At 39.0% G+C, this 24109-nt stretch overlaps 1 protein-coding gene across 4 annotated transcripts in view; it reads right to left on the bottom strand.

The window, feature by feature from the left end:
• The window catches only part of DNM3 (dynamin 3), a 512631-nt gene that overhangs the window by 326951 nt on the left and 161571 nt on the right, over positions 1-24109 (bottom strand). For all 4 annotated transcript variants that reach the window (XM_058660674.1, XM_058660671.1, XM_058660672.1 and 1 more), the window contains exons 5-10: positions 18024-18122; positions 16949-17109; positions 13954-14096; positions 11685-11820; positions 9417-9484; positions 7139-7277 (exon numbers count right to left, since the gene is read on the bottom strand). In XM_058660674.1, the coding sequence (XP_058516657.1) occupies positions 7139-7277; positions 9417-9484; positions 11685-11820; positions 13954-14096; positions 16949-17109; positions 18024-18122 (746 nt within the window). The remainder of the gene's footprint in view (positions 1-7138; positions 7278-9416; positions 9485-11684; positions 11821-13953; positions 14097-16948; positions 17110-18023; positions 18123-24109) is intronic.

Here is a 24109-nt window from a genome sequence, read left to right as displayed (position 1 = left end):
CAAGATTTTCAAGATTCTCAAATGCAATAGGATGGTTTTGAGAAAATAGACCAAAAAAAAAAATCCACTCATGTGTTTTAAATAGGCCACTTTGATAGTATTGTGGAGGCTGATTAAGGATGATCAGTCTGAAAGCTAAATGATCAGGTTGAAGACGACTGCATTAACTGAATTAGAAACACAAGTTCTGGATCCCAAAAACAGAGTATGCTTGTGGTAGTCTCTGCACAGTTTCCAGAAAAGGGCTCAAGCTACAAGTACAGATTTGGCAATCATCAACTTTTTTTACCTTTTTACTTAAAAAAATTTTAAGTGACATGTACAAATTATGCATATTTGTGGAATACTACGTGATGTTTCATTATATGTATATAACTGTAATATACAAACAAGGTAAATATATTTCTTTCAAGCACTTCACATTTCTCTACAGTGAAAGCCTACAAAAATCTTACCTTCCACTTTGGTTTTACTAGAAAAATATACAGTACATTAACATCATCTATATTTACTAACTCACCTACATAGACTATGTGTATAAAGAGATGGGCTCTATTTGCATGGAGTATCTTGTTTCATCTTTTCAAACTCAATCTATTTATGTTTTTATAGGAGAACTGCATTTCTTGTAATCATACAGTTGAGTCCTGATTTTTAAAGTTCTTCTCACCGTTCCATGTCTTTTAATTAAGTAATTTAACCCATTCACATTCAACGGAGTTACTGCTGGGTAAGGACTTTAGATACCTGATTCCTATTTTATTGAAGTTTCTTTCAAACTCTTATTTTGTGCATAAGTAACTTTCAATAGTGGTGTACTTTGATACTTTGCATAGTGTTTTTGCTAAGTGTTGTATTTCTTGATTACAGTAACCATGAGGCCTACATAAAACTTCTTAGGGCTATCAAGAAACTATCTTGAAAGGATAACAACTTAATGCTAATAATAAAGATAAGAGACAAACAAAAACAGAGATTAGAAATTCTAACAAAGCACTCTAATTTTTACTTCATTCTTTCCCACTTTTAAATTTCTGCTGCTATCCTTGGCCCTTTTCAATATTGGACAATCTGTACATTTTAACACAGTGGTAATAATTTTATTTGTAGTTTTCACAGCAAATATGTAAATGACGTATGCATCACATTTATCAGAACATTTTGAAACTTTAGTCTTATCAAGGAGTTTTCTATCCTCTGATATTTTTTTCTTGTTTGTTTGTGCACCTTTCAGTTTGAAAACTCCATTTCCTGTTTAACAAGGCTCGGAAGGTGATAAATCTCAGCTTATGTTTGTTTAGGAATGTCTTTCTCGTTTCTGCAGGACAGCTTTTCTGAAAACCATACCCCTAGATGGAATACTTTTTCTTTCAACACTGTGAGGATTTCATGGCACTCTCTCCCACCTGTATGGTTACTGCTGAGTCGTCCACAGTCCTGTGATCTGAGGTTACCATGCGTTACCCACCTTATTGTGCCTTGCTCCTCTAAAATGCTCTCCTTTGTCCTAAACTGGTAGAGATTTACAATACGTTTTGGGTAGATTAGCTTTGTCTGCATATGACTAGTGACCTTTGACCTTCTACTAGCTGATAATTTTATCTTTTATTATGGAATATTTGGGAAGTTTCCTCTGATCTATTCTGCTTCTGCTGTCTGCTAATACATTTTTCATTTTACACAGTGTGCTTTTCAGATGAAGGATATCTGCCTTACTTTATTTAATTACTTCTATCTCTTGATCAAATACCTCCCTTAAAATACTGGGTCATGGGGCTGATGCAGTGGTTCAACAGGCCAATTCTCTGCCTTGCAGTGTCAGCATTCCATACGCAGATCCACCCTGCTCACAGCTGCTCCACGTCCAATCGAGTCCCCTGTTTACGGACTGGAAAACCAGCAGTGGATGGTCATGTGCAGGAAGCCTTACAACACAGGGGAAACACAGAGACTCCTGGCTTTGGATCTGCTCAGCTCCCATCACTGTGGCCCTTCGTGGAGTGAATCAGCAGACGGAAGATCTCTCTTGGTCCTACTTTCTGTCTGCAAATCTGCCTTTAAAGTGAAAATAGATAGATTTTTTTTATTTCTGATTATTCCTAAGAAATTTTACTAAAGAAAAAAAGAATTAGATTTGTACAAACTAAATTATCAAAGCATCAAAAGGAAAATAGCCAAAGAAGGGGAAAATGTTACAAAATACATGCAGAAGAATTACCATGCTTTGTGCCTCACCCAAACAATATGTGTTATTTTCTTCCTTGATAACAAAATTGATGATCTTACAGATAATCAGTTTTGTAATTCTATATGTTAAAGTAAGTAATCTATTTCATTGGAGGGGATGATATTGTGCCAGCTCTGCTTTCAGACCAGAGATGGTCTCCCAAGGTAACTGTTGAATTTATCTAGACAATAAGAGTCTGGATTCTATGCATGATACATGCTTGCAATGAAGGAATCATGACTGGATTTGAACTGTAATAGATATTTTTTAAAAAGAGAATATTAGGTCATTTCTCTGCACTCTGAATTTAGTTGAGTTTCTTTATAGTTATCACAGATATTTTTTAAAGAACTTTTGAAAATTTATTTATGTAAGGCAGATGTCACATCCATTGTAATATAGATTTAGGAGCTTACTGATATTTCCCAGCCTACCATACCACCTCCTGCCCACACTCTCCATCTCCCTTTACTGGCCCATTTCTTTTTTTTATTTTTTAAAGATTTAATATCTATTGGAAGGTCAGATATATAGAGAGGAGGAGACATAGAAAGAATTTCTATCCGTTGATTCACTCCACAAGTGGCTGCAATGGCCGGAGCTGCACCGATCTGAAGCCGGAGGCCAGAGCCTCTTCCAGGTATCCCATGCAGATGCAGAGTCCCAAGGCTTTGAGCCATCCTCGACTGCCTTCCCAGACCACAAGCAGGGAGCTGGATGGGAAGCAGATCTGCTGGGATTAGAACTGGCGCCCATATGGATCCCAGGGTGTTCAAGGCAAGGACTTTAGCTGCTAGGCCTACTGGCCTATTTCTTTTCTCTAGTTTTTAAAATGGTATACCTTCACCTCTTATTTACAATTACAACTTTAATACTCCATTAAGATAAATATATCAACACCTGGCAAGGAGAAGGGAACAAAAAGATCCAAGTAGAACAAAACAACAACAACAAAAAAAATTTCACTATTTCTTGGGTATATAAAAAAGGTTATCCACAATAATCAAATCCTAGAATATCACCCTTGCACCTGTAGATCGCATTTTTATAATCTGTATTAGTCATCACAGATTAGGGAGAATATACGGTACTTGTCTTTCTTTGGACTGGTTTATCTGACTAAGCATAGTTTTCAGTTGTATCCATTTAGTTGCAGAAGACAAGATCTCTCTCTCTCTCATTTCTTTTTTTTTTTTAAAGATTTATTCATTTTATTACAGCCAGATATACAGAGAGGAGGAGAGACAGAGAGGAAGATCTTCCGTCCGATGATTCACTCCCCAAGTGAGCCACAACGGACCGATGCGCGCCGATCCGAAGCCAGGACCAGGAACCTCTTCTGGGTCTCCCACGCGGGTGCAGGGTCCCAAAGCCTTGGGCCGTCCTCGACTGCTTTCCCAGGCCACAAGCAGGGAGCTGGATGGGAAGTGGAGCAGCCAGGATTAGAACTGGCGCCCATATGGGATCCCGGGGCTTTCAAGGCGAGGACTTTAGCCGCTAGGCCATGCCGCCGGGCCCTCTCTCATTTCTTTTTTTGGCTAACTAGTATTCCATACTCTACACATATCACCTTTTCTTTATCCGGTCATCCGTTGATGGCCACCGAGGTTGACCCCACCACGCAGCTACTGTGACCTGCACAGCTAACCAGGGGTGCGTACAGATAACTCTCATGCTGATTTCACTTCATTTGGGTAAATTCCCAGAACTGGAAGGCTGGACCATATGGTGGATCTATTTTCAGACAGCTGAAGAATCTCACATTCTGTCTTTCATAATGGTTTGCTATCTCACATTCATGAGGACCCTTTTCCTCCACACCTCCCCAGCAGTTATTGCTTCCTGGTTTTTGATGATAACACTCTAACTGTGGTGAGGCATCACTGATATTTTAAGTGGTAGTTGAAGCAGGAGAGATGTGGCCTGCCATGGAGCAAGAAGAAAAGGAAATGAAGTCACATTTTGTAGGGATTTATATTTAGTTGCGGGTAAAGGTGAACATACTGCTAAACAATGGAGAGGAAGAATCAAGACAAAGACAAAGGTGAGAGAAAATCTGTGACAGAGGGAGTAGTGTCAGTAACAAAAGTCCCCATTGACTGGATGATGATGATCACAAGCGCAAAAAGTCATAGACACAGACTGGATGTGGAGTCGCTGGAATCAGAGATCTTACAGAAGAGAGGTTATTCTGGTGTGGGATATGATCTCTACATGAGCACTTAAACACCAGGTTGAAGGTTACTCTGGGAAGAAGAGGATCTTGACAACACAGGAAAGCGACAGCGACATGACAGTGACTCTGAGGGATGGGTTGCAGTGTTGGGGTAATTTGGCCCTCACTGCAACATGTTTTACCGCAGGTGAAGTAGATTGTTTTGGGAAGCCATACAAGCAGAGGTAGGCAAACGCCATGCCCATTAAAGCCCACAGATTTTTTCAGGCTGAGGCCAGTCCATACACTCTTCACTGATGAAAACTGCTGAGTAAAAAACAATCCTGTAGAAAAGCTACTTACTGTTTCATTTAGGAACATGATAGCATATTTTGAGAAGGCAGGAAAAATATACAGGGACTCTATCTGGAGAGCAAAATGGAAAGGAGTTCAAAGGGTGGAGAGCGAGAACGGAAGCCAGAAAGGATCTGGAAACAAGCTGTCTTACCCCATGCCATTAGGACTGATTGCTGGTTTTCCAGGAAGACGGATAAAATAGGAAATGGTTAAAAAAAAAGAAGAAGAAAAGAAAAATCATACATACCATAAACACTTTCTATAACTTAAAACATGACTGTACACACATGTGCCAATCTTTTGATGTGAGGCCAAGGCCTGCTCGCTGCATATGGATTTGCTGATTGGAGTTATGCATCTTTTGCTTCACATAAACCACATCCTTCATCTACAATTTCCAGCTTGCTTTCTTTAAAGTCAAGGGAAAACCTATAGACACTCTTGAAATAACTTGAATGCAGAACCCACCAGATTTCTTTAACTCTTCCCCAACACACATACACACACACACACACACACACACACATTTGCCTACTCCTAGCAAGGCAAAGACTTGAAGGCTAACACTTATCAAGCATTTAAAAAAAAAAAAGCCATCAGCTTGATTTTCATAGAAACAAAACTGGCTTTTTTTGCATTTGATCAGCTTATTTATTATTAACGATGCAATCAAAATATGAATTACAGCTGCTAAAATAGGCTTGAAGATAAACACAACATGATTGGCTTTTTGGAAAGAAGATGGATCCAATGGTAGAGACGAGAATACGCAGACAAGTCAAAGAGAATCTATGTGCTAGGGATGAGGACTGTGGCATCAGTTCGTTCTCTCTCCAGGTAAAAGATGCACTAAGGGCATTGCAAATGGACAGCAGAGGCCAACAGGGACACGGACTATATAACTGACTTCAGATTTTCAAAAGGAGAGATAGTATAGAGCTTTTCTCTTCCCTACATGTGTTCTTTTCCTTGTTCTTCAGTCCCTTAACTCCTACGGCCTTTCCTATTTGGGGAGGAGGATCAGAAGTTGTAAGGATAAGGTGCAAGAGCAGCAGGTGCACAGAAAGAGGTCTGAAACTCTACAGTCACTAAGGGTTCCAAGCCACTTCCATTTGTCCTCTTACTGCTGGCACTCACAGTCAGTGACTTAGCCTTCTTTCTCTTTTACATTTCATACCTTCTCTGCTGAACTCTGCCAGGCTACTAGGTAAACGATTCTGATTTGCTGGTTTGTTTTCTCTTTTGATTTTGTTTCGCGTTCTCTCATCTCTGATTCTCTATTTCTCTTTCCTCCTGCTAGTTTTTTTCAGTGAGATTAATCCTAGTCACCACATAATTGGACAATTTGGATATTTATAATATCATTTAAAAGCCATGCCAAGCTACCAATTGAGAAATCAACCTGATGTAGATTTCTTGAATTTTGAGTCTTGCCTGTAGTTGGGTTGGCAGGCCCAGACCAATTGACTTTGTAAGCCTTACATAGACAATGGGTTAGATGTTTCCCAACCCTGGTGTACAAAAAGGTAAGGATAACAATACAACGCAATAGATCAAAGTTTCACATTGTTAACTTTCACAAGGCCAGGCAAGCTACATATCCTCTGCCCTAAACACCACCACTAGTTCTCTTCTCAGGTTATCCAGTGTTAGTGAATTTGGCACACACTCTCCTAACCTGGAAAGTTTCTCCCCAACTAATCCACAGCACAGAATCAATGAATTAGTCAGGCCAGAAAATACCAGTACTGCTAAATTGGCCATTTATAGATGAGTCACTATTTATGAGCACTGTATATTGGTTGCCTCACAGGTTTCAGGCTCCACTATGCTTATCTCTGACTAATGTGGTATTATCATCCTAATTTCGGCTTCACGGATAAATTAACAAGATTAGAAAATTAAGTACGTTATTAAAAATCACATAAAAAGTATCAGGAATGGATTTGTATTTGGTTAACTGAACCTCAGAGACTAGACTCTCAACAGTTATACTACACCAGCCCTTCTCAGAATACCCAGAACTAAATAGAATTCATCCATAAATTAGAAGAATTTTTATTTTAATACATACAAAATCAATTATTCTCTTCCAATAACAATTATATCCATCAATGCACTGTAGGAAAAAGCAGCGTTTCATCTACTTGTTCTAAAGAGATGCTTATTTTCTTGAGGCAACAAAGCATATCAATTAGCTGATTTAGAGATGCTCTTTATGATCTAACCCACACTGTTTGGAATGAAATGATATAAGACAATATCCACGCCCATCATGACATAATTTCCAATTATTCCCCTTGAGCAACCACGCAACATTCATAGAAGAGTGGGAGATCAGGGAGACTCCTGCAGGGGAAAGAAAGCCGACTGCTGGAAAATTCATGATTCGCACTTACTTTTCTGGTGCACTTTTTCACAGTGTTGATTAATTCTTGCATGACCAGATCTACACTCTTCAAGGAAGGCCCTTTCAGTTTTACAATCTGCTTTTTGACTATTGCTTCAAATGCCATGTCTGGAGTAAACAACCCTGTCCTGAATACAAGAAAGCAAGCAGAATTTTAGGTTTAAAAACCTGAATGATATCCAATAATCTTTGAAAAACTGCTTAAGTTGACATTCCTTTTACATCAAGCATAGAAAGACCAAGGGTACAGACTTTATACTATTGTCTTAAGATGTTTATTACTGCTAAGATATAAGCTCCCATCTATAACAATAGATTAATTATTTATAATAGATAAATAATAGATTAATATTTGCGTTCAGTACCCAAAAGAGTTAGTTCTCCATTTCTGTGAGTTAGACACTCAAGAATTCAACTAAGTTTAAATAAAAAAAATCTTTAAACAAAATATCTGTTCTGGATATGCATTGGCATTATTTTTCTTATCATCATTTCCTTTTTTAATATATAATATTTCCTGCAACAAACTTTGTTGTATCTTGAGTTCTTTTTTTTTTTTTTTTTTGGATTTACTTCTTTTTATTGGAAAGGCAAATATACAGAAAGCAGAGACAGAGAGGAAGATCTTCCATCCAATGATTCACTCCCCAAGAGGCTGGAGCTGTGCTGATTGAACCCACGAGCCCAGAAGCTTTTTCGGGTCTCCCATGCGGGTGCAGGGTCCCAGGCTTTGGGCCATCCTCCACTGCTTTCCCAGGCAACAAGCAGGGAGCTGGATGGGAAGCGGAGCTGCCTGGATTAGAACCGGTGCCCATATGGGATCCCGGTGCATTCAAGGCAAAGACTTCAGCCGCTAGGCTACCGCGCCGGGCCCCTTATCATCATTTACTTACAAGCACAGTATAACAATCATTTGCACACAGTCCTTACATCATACTAGGAACTGTAACTAATCTAAAGATGGTTTAAAGTATAGGGGACTTCAAAATGTTCATAAAAATAGAATTTAAAGAATTAAATTTGTTGTGATGTGAGAAAATTTGAAATTTATGCATAGTTTTTAAAATAACATATATATATTTTCATGAACTTATGAAAAATCCTCAAACCTACACAGGTAAACATATATAGTTATACGAGAATGCTCTGTTATTTCATATAGAAGAAACTCGAATATATAGAGATTTTGGTATTCAAGGTGGTTCTGGAGCCAATGCCCTGTAGAAAACTGTATTAAAATAAAAATTGTATCCTAAACTTAAATTCCTATTCTAAAGAGTTATAAAAGCAATGCTATTTTCCCCTTGTGCAATAGCGAGCGTGCCTCACTTTTACACAATGAAATAGTAGAGCTTCCACAATACACAAACTGTTTCACTGAAGGAAGAATGCAGCAATAGGAGTCATAGACTAATTTAATGTTTCAAGATGCCTGAATTAAACTGTAAACTTATAAAAATAACAAATGAGGACAAAAATAGCAGGCATCTTCCTTTTGGCTGCAATTAATTCAAATGGGCATCACAACAGTACTTTTCTTACGCTGAGCATGAACTCGGGGAATCGGAGGGGTGAGTGGTGTGTGTGTGTGTAACTCAGGGAATCGGAGGGGTGAGTGGTGTTTGTGTGTGTAACTCAGGAAGGAATGTAACTCACATTCCCAGACCCATCACTGCGCCAGCCTCTTGGTTCCATGGAAACATGCCGCACTTTCCCAGTCTATTCCTCAGCTCATGCTGCACCTGCCACTCGAAAGTCCTTCCGGTTGACCTTTACCCTCAACAATGGCCATTCCATGTTCTCACGCTCATTATATCACTACCTACCTCAGACACACGCACACATACGTGTATACACCCAACACACCTGGGCCTATGGGAATCATTCACTCAACGGGCAAAGTTCAAGGAAGAAATAACCACCTCCACGAATCTTTTCAAATCCTGCTCCATAACTCTACTCAAAATTAATGTGTTCCTTCTCTGTGTAAGTAATGGTTACTCATGATTTAGTCAGGCCTCAAGCTTTGCAGGACAAGGCCTTACTCATCTTTGAACTCTGTTATGCAGCCTATAGACTATGAGCACAGAAACTAACTATGGCAATACAGGAAATTCCTATTGAACTCAAACTATGATTTCCTACTTCCCAATCCCACCTTTGCAGTCTACTCTGCTCAGATGATAAAAAGGCTATTTTTCTGGCAACACATAAACATTAATTTTGTTTTGGTAGCTTGAACTAAAGACCAAATGTGAATCACTTGCCTGATACCATGTATGTTTTTGATTGCATAGCTTATTTCTCTTCGTAATTCTTTCTCATTGAACTCCATCTGCAGAAGCAAAATAAACCATGGTTATGACACTTAATTCCTTTGAATGTAATATTGTTGAATATTATAAAATGAGAATAACTTCAGTTACTTATTAATAAATGGATACTCATGTCTCTCTGAACCTAAACCCAGATGGCCAAGACATCTGTTTATACAAGTTCAAGGCAACACAGAACACTAGGGATTTCTGGGAGTTCTAGTGCAGCGGACTTTTAACTGTATAATATATAAAGAGTGTTGTGCATAACTGATGCTTTCTGGGCTGCTTTTGCTGAGTCAGGTCAATTCAAGGCCACAGGCAGGAGCGTCACTTGGTGTGCAGCAACCACGCAGCTGGCCGGAGAGTAGCAATGGCCATCTTTTCTCCCTGGCAATTTTAACCTCCTGAGATCAAGACCTCCTTACAAAAGGAAATTAATAATCGTTCATCAAGCCGACACAGGACACACTACTGTATGAATATTTCCCAGAAGCTCTAGGTACCATAATTCTACTTGGAAATGAGATCAAAGTGCCGTGGAGATCAGATAAAAACGGGGATCCAGAGAACACCAGGTCCAGCCCCACCTTCTGAGATTCCAGCCCATCTATCCCCCTCACCTGCCTATTTCCTCCCTCCCAGTCGGCAACCTAGAACCACAAACTGCTCTCTACCCACACCTCGTGGCTTTCCACTGCACAGGCTCTGTCGTTCCTCACTTTCTCTCTGGAACAAGCCCACCTTTTCCTGCTGAATTAGCTGCTCATCCTTCCAGGCTCAGCTCAGAAGCCTGGCTCGTCTGCATACTTAAGCGGGGATTCCTGGCTGTGGACTGGGTTTCCCTGGAACCTTATGCTGAGGCTTATCACTTAACTTAGCACATTTTAATGAAACGCTGTGTTTACCCATCTGTGTTCCACACCAAGACCTAAACATCCAACTCACTTGTGTGAGGCAAGTACATTAGTCCCTGTAGCTGCTCAGCTGCTTTACTGGGCACTTCACACTTAGTAAGTCCAAAATGAAATGCCTCATTCATATCTCCACACAAGTGAAAGTTTTCCTCATTGGCCTCATCTGCTCAGTACCATCACTCACCTGGTTGTGAATGGAGACACGCTAGGAGTCATCTCCAGTCTTCTCATTTTCCATTCCCTTCAATCACCTTTTGACTTTGCCTCCAAAACCCCAAACCTCTCCATTTCTACCCACCTGTCTTATCAGGAAGTTTTTATTTGGAAGCCAAAAAAAGTCAAGTTTCAGGGTTTCTGCCTTGTGTGTAAGGCTCCTTCCAAAACTGTGTGCCTAACTGGGTACTTTTAATGTTGCACCCTTCTTTGTCAAGGAGGTTTCCGAGATTGGAAAATCTTAAGGGCTCCAACTACATGGATCCACTCCTGGTTTGGCCTAAACCATTTTTACTTAGCTATTGTTTCTTACCCGCCTTATAATCCAGTAGCCACAATTCTTTTTTTTTTTTTTATTACCAACCAAATTTCATCACACCCTTGCTTTTATCTCTCCTGTAACTGCTAAACATGAACACCTTTTTCCCAAATACAAAGCCCTGCTCACACAGGGCATTTTGTGTCTCTCTAAATTCATTTCTTGTCTTCCCCTCCACCGTCTCTGCAACAGTTACAGCTACTCTTCATCTGCCATTCCCACGCCTGGGTTAGAGCCTTGCACTAGGATGCTGCCTTCAAACAACCCTTCCCCCTGGATCTTTCTATGGCTGACCTCTTCATGCCATCGGCCAGTTTAAATCACCTCTACTCACAGACAAAGGCCCGGGGCAGCCCACTAGAAGTGCAGCACCCAGCCCTCTCTCACAGCATGTTACCTTAATAGCAATGACATTTTCTTTATTTTGCCAACTCATTTTTCTGGCTTTCCTCACATGACAAATACAGATCTCTTATGTCTTAATCACGGGCACATAGTAGGTATTCAAGAAATGTTTTTAAATTAACTAAACAACAAGTAAACATCATAGAAACTCAATTAGGATTTCCTTGAGATAATGTAAAATGCAGTTCAATCTCATTAAACAAAATCAAAAACATTAGTAAGAAAAATATTTCTCTCCTGAATTCATTACCTGAACAGGAAATTTTGTTCAAAGAACTTAGTCCCATACCACTCATGAGAGAATGAAACACAGAATATGGAATTGATAGGAAACAAAAGGGGGTAAAAATGACGTTCTGTACAAACCTTTACTATCTCAAAAGGAAAGCGTTCATGAAAAATGCGATTGATTTTAGCACCACCTGAGAGTTCTAGGGTATCGACTTGATCCCCCGACCCTTCAATTCTCTTCTCAAAGTCCACAGCAAATTGCTGAACCATCCTGTAATGGTGAGACAATAAATTCAAGTTAGACATACAAGGCTCTGCATGCCTCATTGTATTCTACCGTGATAACGCTTTTAAAATCCTCCCCGGTGTTCTTAGCGCCACCTACTGCCAGAGTTACTGCACTCCGCCCAGCACTCAATGTGACTGCAGCGGAAACATCAACATTTCTTTTAGATAATTAGTTAAATAGGCGAAATATTTTTACTTCAGATGCACGTATTTGATCCATTTAATTGCCACCATAAAATGGTAGCTAAATAAAACTTAAATTGGAAATTAAAGTTAAGCAATAAAGCTTAATATAAAATAGTCAAAACTCAGCCCCCGTAAGTCCACATTTGCTCACGTTTGCTCATGTTCCAACTGTTGCAGCTCAGCTCCCTAACACTTCATGAGCTGCTCTTTCTCTTCCTCATATCACAACCTCCACTTCTTCTCTTTGACCCTACACTCATCCTATAGGATCTCAGGGTTATGGTTCACTTTGGGTCTAACCCACAACCCACTGGTGAGCAATGAGTGAGTGATCAGCTGGACGTTCATGTCCTCTCACTTGCTTAGAACTCAACACACCTAAAACTGAACCCCTTGACTTTGCCGATTGCCTCGCACGCCCGGGTTCCCCTTTCCTCTCAAGACTGAACCCTGGAGCGTCTGCCTCCCTGTCTCCCTCATGCTGCACCGCACGGAGCAACCTGACATTGGTCCTTCCAAAGCCTCACATCACAGCCTCTTCCTCTTCAACACTGCCTCATTTCAGCCTTCAGTCATTCCTCCTGGGTTCTTGAAGGGCCTCTAAAAGACCATTTTGCCTTCAGGTTTGTCCCTGTCAAGGCCAGAACAGCACAAACCCATCACTGCTCTGCTCTTCCACAGCTAGCTCTTCTCTCATTCCTCAGGAATTCACTGCAATGTGCTAATAAAACCAAAACACCTCAACTGAAGCCTGAATTATCTGGCTCCAGGTGCCTCGGCATGTCCCCTTCCTCACCTCTCATCCAGACTCAACCGGATTCACCTTCTAGGCCAGCCACAGGGACCCATTTGCAGTTTCTCAGACATACCAGGCTCCTGGGCTTTCACTCATTTTTCTTGGTTTAGAGAACCACTCAATGTACTTCTTGGGGCTTTGCTGGGTTAATTGTTATCTTGCATTCAACACTCAACTCAAATATTCTTTCATGCAGGAAACCTTTCATGACTCACAGCCCTCTCAGCCCCTACTCCACAGCACAGCCCAGATAAAGAGCTCCTCCTTGATTCCCCACATTTCCAGCACAGCACCTGGCGCGCGCACACACACACACACAGCATGTGTCATTACCTGCCCGTTTACTGGCCCCTTTTCCAAGGACAAGGACTCTGCATTTTCCTTACCTCTCCCTCTTCAACAGAGTCATGCACAACTAACAGTATTTTGGTCAAAAAGAAACCACACATATGACAGTGGTCTCAAAAGGTGACAGTAGAGTTGAAAAATTCCCATCACCCAGTAATATCACAGCTGTTGTACCAGCATTATGCACCTTTTTGTAGTTTTCCTGATATAAACAAACCTACTTTCTCATCAAGCCTCCCTTGACATTTCACCCTTTCCACAAACATAACATTCATCCAATTAATTGCTTATGCATCTGTTATGGCCCACAGCCATGCCCAAGTCCAGCTACTCTACACTTCAGGCCCAGCTTCCTGATAATGTGTCTGGGGGGTAATGTCAGGACTGTGGTCCCTGTCAACCACATGGGAGGTAGGGATGGAGTTCCTATTGATGTCCTCATCCTGTTCTAGCCTATGAAGTAGCAGATGAAAGATCTTCCGCATCTGCTTCTCCCTCTTCAGTTATCACTCTGCTTTTCAAACGCATACATACATTTTTAAAACATTTATAAAAGTATTTCCACAGATGGGAGATTACTTAAATTTATAATAACAGATTCAAATCAATAATCATTGTTCAAGAAAACAAAGATTCGAGGGTCACGGATAGCACATTAAGGGTTTTGTATACTCAACCTGCTTCTTTGTTAAACCTAGAAAATAGTAAGCCAGATGCACCAACGCCAAAGTAAACTGAAGGCATCACTTCAGGATGAAGAAAAAAAAAAAGGTGGAAGGGCCTTACTGCAGCAGCGCTTTGGTCTTCCTGGTGGGGTCTTCAGGCTTGAAGTTCTTGTAGGCCTCTACTTCATGTTCTATAGAGAGCAACTGCCCCTGGAGTTTATTCCTGAAGTTTGGCAGGGTATCTCGAATGTGATTGGTAAGTTGCTAGAAAAAAAAATCACACACAAGATTGGACGCTCTCTTTATATGTGGAAAAGAGAGTGTTAAAATTCAGCAATGCTTTAATGAGGCTGCTCAGCTTTAACACACCAGCATGGATTCTTTTTATCAGAGCACCTATCTGCTGGGGAAAAGAATAATTAAAAGGAGAGTAAATATACTCAGAATCACTGAAGTTTTTTGAAATCATCTTTGATAAGAACATGTCTGAAACTATTCAATCTGTAGTTTCTTGTCTGCAGTTATAAATTACTGTGAAATTACCCTATGTGGTTACGAAGCAGGAAACAAAAACACTGCAGAGGACTGAGTGTCAAGAGTAGCAATCCAACAGAAAAGGGCTCTAATAATCATGGAAAACCATCAGCCACGAAACTTCAGAGTCAGCTGGCAAACAGACACACCTGGTTTCCACATTTTGTATCTCAACATTAAAGTTTCCTAACACATTTCTTTCCTGGGTTTTCATGATCCTGTATCCTCTCACTTTTTTCCTAATAATTTTGGACGTGTCTTCCTCATCTCTTTCAACAATTCATCCTCCCGGCCACGTACAATTAGTGAAAGTTCTCCAAGCTGCCTCCTAGTCTCATGTTTGTTTACTCTCTGTTCTCATTTGGGTGATCTCACTCCATTTGTGGCTTCAGTAGTGCCCACATACCTGCAGCTGCTGAAAGCTTGCTGCCCAACAGAACTTCTAATCCAGACTGGAACCACCTGCTTAATCTGGGCTCTCAGAAGTTCAAACCTCAAGTACCTGATCTTGGTTACTGATCTTGGGTACTACCAGGAAACATGGGCGTCACCCTTCAATACCATCCTGCACTACACTACCACCAAATTTCAATTTCATCAGTAGTTCTCAAATGCTTCTTTTAGATTCTCTCTTGCCAGTGGAGAGTAAAAAATACTATATGGCTTTTCAGTTTTTTCTGAAGGAATTATTTCTCAGGTCAGTAGTAATGGTATACACGAAACAGCAGTAAAATTGCAGTAGTTTCAAACACACTATCACAATCTCCAAAGAAGTAAAAATAAAAGTGATTATCCAGGAAAGGAAATATCTTCAGTAAAACATTAATTCAGTTTCAGCCAACTGAAATCCAATTCTATTATAACAAAGGTTAGGGGTGAGGAGTCAAATCAGAATAACCAAGTTTCGGTAACCTTTTGTCCAGGATTTAAAAAATTGCAAGTATTTCCAACTTTGATTATATTGATTTTTTCCTTAAAGAATTTTTTCAGTTTCATATTTGAAGGTTGCAATTAAAAACCAGTGTCACCAGTTCTGAATGTATTGGTAGAATACTATGGCTCTCACATGACAAACCAGTGTTCCTTATGTTCTTTTAAACAATAGGAGCACTGGCACTGGCTACCTGTAACTTCCAAGTATTTCCTTACCCGTAAATGTGTAATCTTTCCAATAGTCTATGAAATGTTATTAAAAATAGAGTGAAATCACTACTTTTTATTTTCTTAAAGTTAGTCTGCCCCAATGGCTCAGAAACAATGTCACATATTATGACAGCTTCTTCTGATAACTTAGCCTTGGATTGACCGATTAAGTTAATAGACAGGCGTTTAAGTGAAACCTAAGAAAATATTTGTGAAGACTGCAGTGCACCTCGGGGACAGGCCCCGCACTCAGTGCAACACTTAACTCCAAGAAGGGTAGGAGATACGTAGCCAAGGAAGACCAGAGGACAGCGCATGCAAAGAAGGAGGCAAAAGGCCCAATTCTATTTATTATGGAGAAAGAGATTATCAGGAAAAGCTTCATAAATGACTGGCAGAAGGATCTGCTGTTTTGAAAAGTTGAATGCACAAAACAAATCGATGCTAAACAAAACCATATCCTAGAGATCAACTTTCAAGAGCTACACAAGTTGAAGTTTTTAAGGTAAATATATCTTACGAGTGAATGCACACTCAAATGTATATCATCCAGTCTCTGTTCCTCAGTGCATGTTTCTGCTCTCAGCACGGTTCTTTCAATAATATTAACGTGAATTTTATTGACAAATAATAGTAATAGTGTGGCTATAAGTATCTATATTCATTTTTAATTTTATCATTTAATCCTGTGTTGTTTGGGGGAGAAGAAAGTGAATGAAAATGTAAGCTGCCAGTGTGATGCAGTGGATTAAGCCGCTATCTGCAGCACTGGTACCCCATAGAGACACCAGTTCAAGTCCCACTTCCAACCCAGTGTCCTGTCACTGTTCTTGGGAAAGCAGCAAAACACGGCCCAAGAACCTGGGCTCCTGCCATTCAGGAGGGAGACCAAGAAGCAGCACTTGGCTCCTGCCTTTGGCTTCTTCCAACCATGTCACTGCAAACATTCCAGGAGTGAACAAGCAGATGGAAGATTCTCTAGATAGAGACATGTAATGTATATATATTAATGTGTATATGTCTATATGTATAATATATATATTGTATAAAGCATTAATAATATATTATATAATGATATATTCATTACATATTGAAATATTAATAATATGTTATTAATAATATGATGATATAATTATCACATAATAGCATGTGCATTACTAATAATGCATGTATGGTATGTTATATAAATATATAGTTAATATATGTGAGTAATACTATATTTACATATTTATGATTTCTAAAACTTATATATTTACAAAATTATAAGTAATTATGTTAATATATTAATATATTAAAGTACTAATAATATAATAATATAATTATCTAATAATATGATTGTTAATAATATATCTATTGTATAGTATTATCATGCATATATGTATTATATATAATATATAAATAAATACAATTATTTTTGTTGCATGAAAAAACATTTTTACCTGATTTAGGACCTTCTGCAAGTGCGGCGTCCCCATCCGATCAGCGATATGTCTGTAAGCAGGATGGGAAAGGAAGAACTTCCTTTCTGCCAGCATGGCTGCCTTAATGTCCTTCTTCCCGTCGATGTCCTTCTGGCTTCTGTTTACCACCCCCACATAACCTGGAACAAAGCGCAAAGCTTGCTGGCTCCAGTGCTTTCCATGAGCTCAAACAGGCCGAACAAAAGCAGATTCAGTTCAGTATCTGAACTGAGTCCCTTCATAAAAAAAGTTTCAGGAAATTTTCATTATGTTCTTAAAATTTTTTTCTATAAATCACATTAAATCTATTAAAAACTACTTAAAAATTAAAACAAATTTTCATTTTCCCAATGACTAAAAAAATTAATAAAGTAGGCTAATGATAACTTTTTGGCATCAACATAATAATTCTCCCCTTAAAATGTCAGCATCGGATCGGCGCGCATCGGCCCGTTGCAGCTCACTTGGGGAGTGAAACATCGGATGGAGGATCTTCCTCTCTGTCTCTCCTCCTCTGTGTATATCTGGCTGTAATAAAATGAATAAAATCTTTAAAAAAAAAAAATGTCTATATATGCTGCAGACGATCCTCCCTGCATTTAGGGCATACATAACACAAGGGTTCCTCAAAAAGCTTGTGCAAGAATAGAACACTAAAAGGCAACTTTGTTTCAGTGCCCCAACCTCTGAAACCTATGCAGGGATTTCATAAAATCCTTTTCCATAAACAGTTTGAAGTACCCTCATATCAAATGTAGAATTGCATACAGGTATGCAGCCATAGTGAATATCTGGAGCCTCTCTTCAAACCCTTTTCTGCCCTGTTTCTTTACTTCCTGCTACTCAGGGAAATAGTTCTCCTTTTGGACCAAATGCTTTAAATGCTGTGCCATTACATAAAAAGGCAACAATACACCCATCACTGTGATCTGAGGAGGCACCACCACCATGTCTGGGTCCTACCATCCAGGTGAGTGCTAACCCATCACAGTACACACCCCTGTGAAGACGTGAGCCCTACCACCCAGGTAAATATATGTATCAGAGTACACACCCCTACGAAGAGGCAGCAGCTTGTTCTCCAAGACATCCCTGGCGTCTGTTCCTTCATCCATGAGATCCAACTTGGTGATGACGCCAATGGTTCTCAGACCTGCATCATAACCAAGGCAAAAGACCAACACATTTAAAAGATATTTATGCCTCAATGATAATTGTCAAGCACATATTCCTAGCCAGTTTCCTGTTCCTCTTTGGTTTATTCAGTTTTCTAAACTACTGCTACCAACTATAGTGAATTTCAATGCGACGAAGAAGGTAGTTTTGAAACCATCCATCCACAAGATACTATTCATTCCAAGAAATAAGTATCATTCTCAGCAAAACCCTCTAAATTCAAGTACCTCAAAAAGTTCATGAAAAATGAAAAGATAAGCTTGCATTTGTGCCTTTTTTTTTTTAAAGATTTATTCATTTTATTACAGCCAGATATACACAGAGGAGGAGAGACAGAGAGGAAGATCCTCCGTCCGATGATTCACTCCCCAAGTGAGCCGCAACAGCCGGTGCGCGCCGATCCGAAGCCGGGAACCAGGAACCTCCTCCGGGTCTCCCACGCGGGTGCAGTGTCCCAATGCATTGGGCCGTCCTCAACTGCTTTCCCAGGCCACAAGCAGGGAGCTGGATGGGAAGTGGAGCTGCCGGGACTAGAACCGGCTCCCACATGGGATCCCGGGGCTTTCAAGGCGAGGACTTTAGCCGCTAGGCCACGCCGCCGGGCCCGCATTTGTGCCTTTTAACTTAGTGAAGCCTATGACTTTTCCACTGATGTTTTTGAAGCCTTATTGTCTCCATGAATTTCAAGTGTTAGAACCGAAACACATTTATCCTTTCAACTCACTTTCCATAAGCTTTCTGAAGTTTCCACACATAAGTTCATTTTTCTCTCATGTGTAAACAGAATTTACACATTTCAATTTTGCCCTCAAGTAGTCCATGTAATATGTATGCTTAAAACTTTTTATGTATGACATTGTTAAAAAATAAATATGCCTCATACTGACCAATGAAGATAGTAAATCATAAATCAAGAATTATTTATCCAGTTCTGGTCACGTTAAGTCAAAAAATAAGAAGAAAAAATTTACTACATGATAGTATTATCATGTAAAATGTCTTTGCAAGTTTAGTCATTGCTCCTTAGAATAGCAAATACACTTTAATAGAAGAACCGGGAATTATGAGGGTTAGACCCTAGTTTCAAGGCATAACACATAACACATAACACTGCTAGTTCTCAATTTTTCTAATCTGTAGAATTAAAAATTAAAAACCATGATCTGTACATTCCTCTCAGTTATAAAATAAAAGCCTAGACATTTTACATAACCTATCAAGTACATATGGACATTATCTGCATAGTGACAAAGTGAATTTCTCTGAGTGGTTACTTAGACATACACTTACCTTTTACCTGAAAGTGCTCCAAAATAGTAATGGCTAATATTTGTTAACAAACCAATAATTCAAATTATTTATAAGTTACAATTAATTTGATTCTAATATCAGTCCAATTATTCTCATTTCAAGATGTGGAGGTGATAGGAAAAATCTAAATAACTTTTTTTAAGATTGTCCAGTCATATAGGTATGGGTTCAGGCAGAGTCAACAGTCCAGGTCAAGAATCTGTAGTTTAAACAAATATATTACATCTTAGACAAGAAATACTTTTTTTAAAAGTTTAAAACATACAGAGAGAACAGGAGAAAATAAAGCTGGGAAGAAGAAAAACTGCTAACTAACCTCCAAAGCAGAGGAAAAGTTCATGCAATAATACCAACAATAGAAGCTCTCTCCACGAGTGGAGCAAGCTCACAGAGCTGAGTGCTACCCCAGCACTCTGTGACCAGGGAAGCCTTGCACACAGAGACCGTGAGAATATTGTCATTACACAAGAGCGTGTGATGTGTAGCTGGTCTCAGCAATCAACACACGTGCCCTCAGAGGAGGATCACTGCAGGGCTCTGCACTCACACAGAGAGCTGCACAGATGTGGTGGTGCATGTTCCGGCATGGGTAGAGGGATTAGCCACCATGGCCTAACCCCACCTGTGGCTCACACTGAAGAAAGCAGCCGGCTGCCTCCGGCTGCCTCAGGCTGACAAGGGGAGACTGACCATGTCCAACGTGGATGACGTCCTGTTCTCTCAGCCCAGACTGGAGCACTGCCCACAGAAGGCTGGCTACACCTAGCACACTTCCAGATATCCATGGAAGAAACAATCACTTCGCCAAATCACAGAGGTGTAGTTAAGACAAAAACCATCAGAAGAGAAGACAAGTGGTTTCAGAACTGCCTAGAAATAAGTTTAGAAATATAAGAAAAAGTGGAAGACATTATGACTTCCTATGAGAAACACAGCAATTCTTCAACATTAGAAAGTAAACACAAAGAGATCGAAATGATCAAAAATGAATGAAAAAAATGATCACAGGACTCCTCAAAAGCACACAGAAACATATTATTGAGATAAATAAGTCCATATAAAAATATAATGAAAAGTTTTACAAAGATTGAAATACTTAAGAAAAAAGCAAAATGAAATATTAGCAACGAAGACTTCAATAAACCAAATGGAAAAACAGAAGGAATCTCAACAACAGGCTTTGTGGGGCTAAAAAAACAACATCTAAGAGAGAAGAAAAATCCTTGGAAACATCTGAATCTAGCAAAAGTCAAGAGAAAAAACTTAGAAAAACAGAAAACAGTGTTTGAGATTTATACACTATCAAATGACCTAACGTATGTACATTGGGCTCTCCTGGAGGCGTGGAAAGAGATCATGGTTTAGGCTTGCAGTAAACTCCCCTAACGTGGAGGAAGAAGTGAACCCAAGCATGGGAAGCATACAGAGCTTACACATGACCGAATCACTCTTAATCACCACACGCTGCAGTCATGCTTTCAATGATAAAACATAAAGATTCTAAAATGTGCACAAGAGAAACGCCAGGTTACTTTTAGAGGATTCCTAATTATGCTAAGAGCTGATACCTCATCAGAAACTCTACAGCCAAGGGGAAACGGAGAGACACAGCCCACCTCCTAACAGACAGAAACTGCCAACTCAGAATCCTGTATCCAGCAAAACTCTTGTTTATAAATGCAGGCAAACTAAAAACTTTCCAAAACAAACAAAACGAATACATTTGCTACCACCCATCCGGTCTTACAAATGATGCTTAAGGAAGTGCTACACACAGAAATAGAGAATTATAATCACCAAAATGAAATAACACAAAGGTCAAAAATGTCCTAGTAAAAATACAAAGGAAACCCAAAGCAAACAATGAGAATATTTATAGAAAATGGTAGGATACAAAAGATACAGACTGGCTGAATGAATTAAAAAAATAAGACTAATCTATTTGATGCCTCCAAGAAACATACCTCATAAAGATATACACAGACTGAAAGTAAAAGAGTGAAAAAAAGATATTCCATGCCAATGGAAAGGAAAAAGGAGAAGGTGTAACCACTCCAATATCACACAAAATATACTTTAACATTAAAACTGTTTAAAAGAGTCGAAGAAGGACATTCTCCAATCAATTCACAAGAAGATGAAATGTATACACACTCAATGCCAGGGCACCTGGTATTTAATACAACTGTTAATAGTTCTAAAGATAGACACAGATTCCAATACCATAAGAATGTGGGACTCCACAAAACCCGACTATGAGACAGAAAATCCACAAACAAGGATAATTTATACTATGGAACAAATGACGCTAACTGATGCCTACAGAACATTTCATCAATAGGTGCAGAATATTCATTCTTTTACTAATGCATGGAAATTGCTCTAGTATGGACCAAAAGCAAGGCCATGCGTAAGCTTCAATAAATTCAAAAAAGCTGAAATCACACCACATATCTTTCCTGACCACCATGAAATGGAAGTGGAAACCAATACCACAAGAAATTCTAGAAAATGTGCAAACACATGGAGACTGTCAATACTGATGAATAGAGGGTCAAAGTAGAATCAAAAGAAAAATCAAAATATTCCTGGTAACAAGTCAAATGGTAGCACAACAAATAAAAACTTACGAGATGGCAAAAAGCATTGTTAAGAGGGAGATTCATACCAATTAGCACCCATATTAACAAATTTTAAAAGGCATTAAATACATAACCTATTAACGCATATCAAGGACCTAGAAAAACAATAACAAACTAAACCCAAAATGAGTAGAAAGAAAGAATTAAAATTCAGGAAGATATAGACAAAAATTAATTTATAAGATGAGTGAAATGAGAGCTGTTTTTCTGAAAAGAATAATAAAATCATTGGTCCAAACAATCAGAAAAACAAAGAAGATCCAAATCAATAAAATCAGAGATGAAAAGGAGATGCAGAAAAGGACATCATAGACACACAAAGAATCGTCAGGAATTATTAAGAATTATTATCTGCCAACTAATTCAAAAATGCAGAACAAATGTGCAGATTTCTGAACAAATACAATCTACCTAAATTGAATGAGAAAGTCAGAAACCCTAAATATACCACATGAGATGGAAAATGAGTAATAAAGACAGCCTCAACAAAAAAAAAGCCCAGGACCAGATGACTTCACTGCTGAATTCTACCAACTTTTTGAGAACTAATCTAAATTCTTCCTAAACTATTCAGAGCAATTTAAAGGGAAGGAATGCTTCCAAACTCCTTCTCTGAGACTAGTGGCACCTCTATTCCCCAAACCAGAAAGAAACCAAAAAAGACATCTACAGACTAACATTCCTGATGAACATATAGCAAAAAATCCTCCACAAAATCTTGCTAATCAAATCCAACAACGTATCACGAAAACAATTCCCCCAGACCGAGTGGGATTTATCCCTGGTATGTAGGGATGGTTCAACATAGGAAAATCAATAAATATGATACATCACATTAAAAGCTGAAGAATAAAAACCATATGACTATGGGCAACAGATGCAGTGAAAACATTTGATAAATTACAACATCCTTTCATGACAGACCCTTAAAAAAAGCTGGGTATTGAAGGAACATTCCTCAACACAAGCAACGACAAACCCATAGCCAGAATATTATTCAATGGAGAAACACTGAACCAGATAAGGAAACCCACTCTCACCACTGCTATTAAATATAGCCCTGAATGTTTAGAAAATGAAACCACAGGGATACAAATTGGAAAAGAGGGGCTCATGCTATCCCTGCAGGGAGATGACGTGATTCTCTACTTAGGAGAACCAAGTCTATACTAAGAGGCTATTGAAATTCTTTGTAAAAGAGTTTCATAAAGTTGCAGGATGTGAAATCAGCCCACAAAAGTTGTAAGTCTTTGTATACAAAAAGAAATCTATGACTGAGAAATAGCTTGTAAAATCAGTCCAATTCACAAAACTGCAAAAAAAAAAAATTAAATACATTGTATTACATTTAACCAAGGGTGTGAGAGATTTCTGACTTGAAAATTAGAAAACATGAAAGAAACAAAAAAGACACCAAAAAAAAAAATTGGAAAACCTCCTATGGTCATAGATCGGTAGAATTAATATCATCAAAATGTATGTATTACCAAAAGCAATTTACAGATTTAATGAGATAGCAATCAAAATACCCATGACATTATTCTCAGGTCTAGGAAAAAAATGCAAAAGTTCACATGAGAACAAAAGAAGCCCTGTATAGCTAAAGCCATCTTAATCAACAAAACAAAGCTAGAGGCATCATAATATCACACTTAAGAGACACTACAATAGAGCAGTTCTAATCAATACAGCTTGTTACTGGCACAAAGACAGGCATGCCCATCAATGGCACAGAATAGAATCCACACAACTACACCAAAACAACTTTTTTTGGCTAGTGATTGGAAACCAATTCTTGGAGAAATGACAGTCTCTTTTAAACATCATGGTAGAAAAAATGGATCTACATGGGCAGAATTGTGAAACTAAATCTCTATGCCTCATGTAAAAATCAATTCCAAATGGATCAACAATCTAAATCTACCTCACAGGATTATCCAATTACTACAGGAAAACAAGGTAAACTCTGCAAGAAATAGGCATAGGCAAAGACTTGCTGGAAAGGATAGAA

This window comes from Ochotona princeps, chromosome 2, assembly GCF_030435755.1.
Source record: "Ochotona princeps isolate mOchPri1 chromosome 2, mOchPri1.hap1, whole genome shotgun sequence".
Lineage (NCBI taxonomy): Eukaryota > Metazoa > Chordata > Mammalia > Lagomorpha > Ochotonidae > Ochotona > Ochotona princeps.
Note: the sequence above shows the minus strand (reverse complement) of the source record. Positions and strands in the feature narration are given on the sequence as shown.